General features: G+C 55.9%; 1 protein-coding gene across 6 annotated transcripts in view; it reads right to left on the bottom strand.

Annotated features, from left to right (window-relative positions):
* LOC113206571 (CUGBP Elav-like family member 3) overlaps nt 1-1,455 on the bottom strand; it is a 299,180-nt gene that overhangs the window by 73,751 nt on the left and 223,974 nt on the right. For all 6 annotated transcript variants that reach the window (XM_052270072.1, XM_052270073.1, XM_052270076.1 and 3 more), the window contains one exon: nt 994-1,045. In XM_052270072.1, the coding sequence (XP_052126032.1) occupies nt 994-1,045 (52 nt within the window). The remainder of the gene's footprint in view (nt 1-993; nt 1,046-1,455) is intronic.

Raw genomic sequence — 1,455 nt, 5'->3', positions numbered from 1 at the left:
CTCTCTCTCTCTCTCTCTCTCTCTCTCTCTCTCTCTCTCTCGCCCACGCACAGCGCTGCCCCGCTACAAGCACGCGGTAGACGGGAGAGGGAGGGGTGGTGGCGGCGGCGGCGCTCAGCGACGACACGGCGACGCAATTTCGCGCCATTTAAATGCTCGCTCTTGTAATGTAAAACAATAATCCAGCCGAGAGCCGTTTCAGTGAATAACACGCCGGCGCACGTGAGCGCGCGGGACGACGAGGGATGATTGCTGAAACAATTGTAATTGCTTTGCAGTTGTGTGTTTGGCAATCATCCCTCCCAGGCTCTCCGCAAGGCACGCCAGCTAACGTCCAAATTAAAAATTTTGAGCGCGCGAGCGCGGGAAAGTACGCTGAGAAACGGTGAAAGTGAAAAATGGGGATTTTCGGGACCAAGTCGAGAAGGTGCCGACGAGGAGGCAAAGTTTACAGCTCTGCCTGCAAGTGAGGGATGGAGGCGCATGTGTGCGGCGTAGGCGCCAGGCGAGAGGCCTATGATGGTGGTGGCAGTAAAAGTCCCCGCGTGTTGAGTTAGGGTCCTGCATGTGGGGCCCGGCCTCGTCGGGCACGGCCTCGGGCACGGACAGGGCGGCAGCCTCTGATAAACCTCACGATAGCGACAAGGAGAGGAAAAGCTATCCGTCATCACGATTTCCTCGAACGTTTCCCAATTTGTTTTGCACAAATAGCGCACGTGCGCGCACGCTTGTGACGCGCTTGTAAGGCGGGGGTCAGTCATGTTAATCACACACTCACACGCATCCACACTTTGCACATTCTAAAGCGAAAAAAAAGCGTAGCGACTTCGGACGGTAAAAAATCAAAGTGTCGCGTGTTTCATTTTTAATTCGCGAATAAAATATTACTACAAAACCGTAGTAAAACAAAATATGCAAGAACACAGTTTCTACACTACTGAATGCACGACGTGCTGCACACGCACTTCGTGGCACACTGTGGGGCACACTTACCACCCCGAGGGTCAGCTGCCTCCGATGCCTTCACTTGGATGTTACGGGTCATCTGTAACGGGCAGAGACAAATCGTTAGACGAGTCATGCGGGGGCAAAAAGGAGATGGGAGAGCAGCCCGCGGGAACACGGGGTCGGGAGTGAGCAGAGAGAGAGAGAGAGAGAGAGAGAGAGAGAGAGAGAGAGAGAGAGAGAGAGAGAAGGGTAAATGTGAAGGGGCGGTAGCGCTTTCTGAACGCTAATGAGGATGACTTGGCAAGACGTGTGGAGCATGTGCGGCGAGGCTGGCGAGGCGTTGCGGGCCAGGGCCCGGGACTGAGCGGGCGCACAATGTCGGCAGATTGGCGAGGCGAGCCGAATCAAACATCGGGTCCCGTCATTACACGCGATTCACTTCTCAAATGAAATTCCCCGGGCCGCAGGGCACCGAGGCGAGGCGGGGAGGCGGCCAGGAGAGGGGGG

This window comes from Frankliniella occidentalis, unplaced genomic scaffold (genome assembly GCF_000697945.3).
Source record: "Frankliniella occidentalis isolate FOCC.00 unplaced genomic scaffold, Focc_3.1 Scaffold110, whole genome shotgun sequence".
NCBI classification, from domain to species: Eukaryota; Metazoa; Arthropoda; class Insecta; order Thysanoptera; family Thripidae; genus Frankliniella; species Frankliniella occidentalis.
This window is presented reverse-complemented; position numbering and strand designations above follow the sequence as displayed.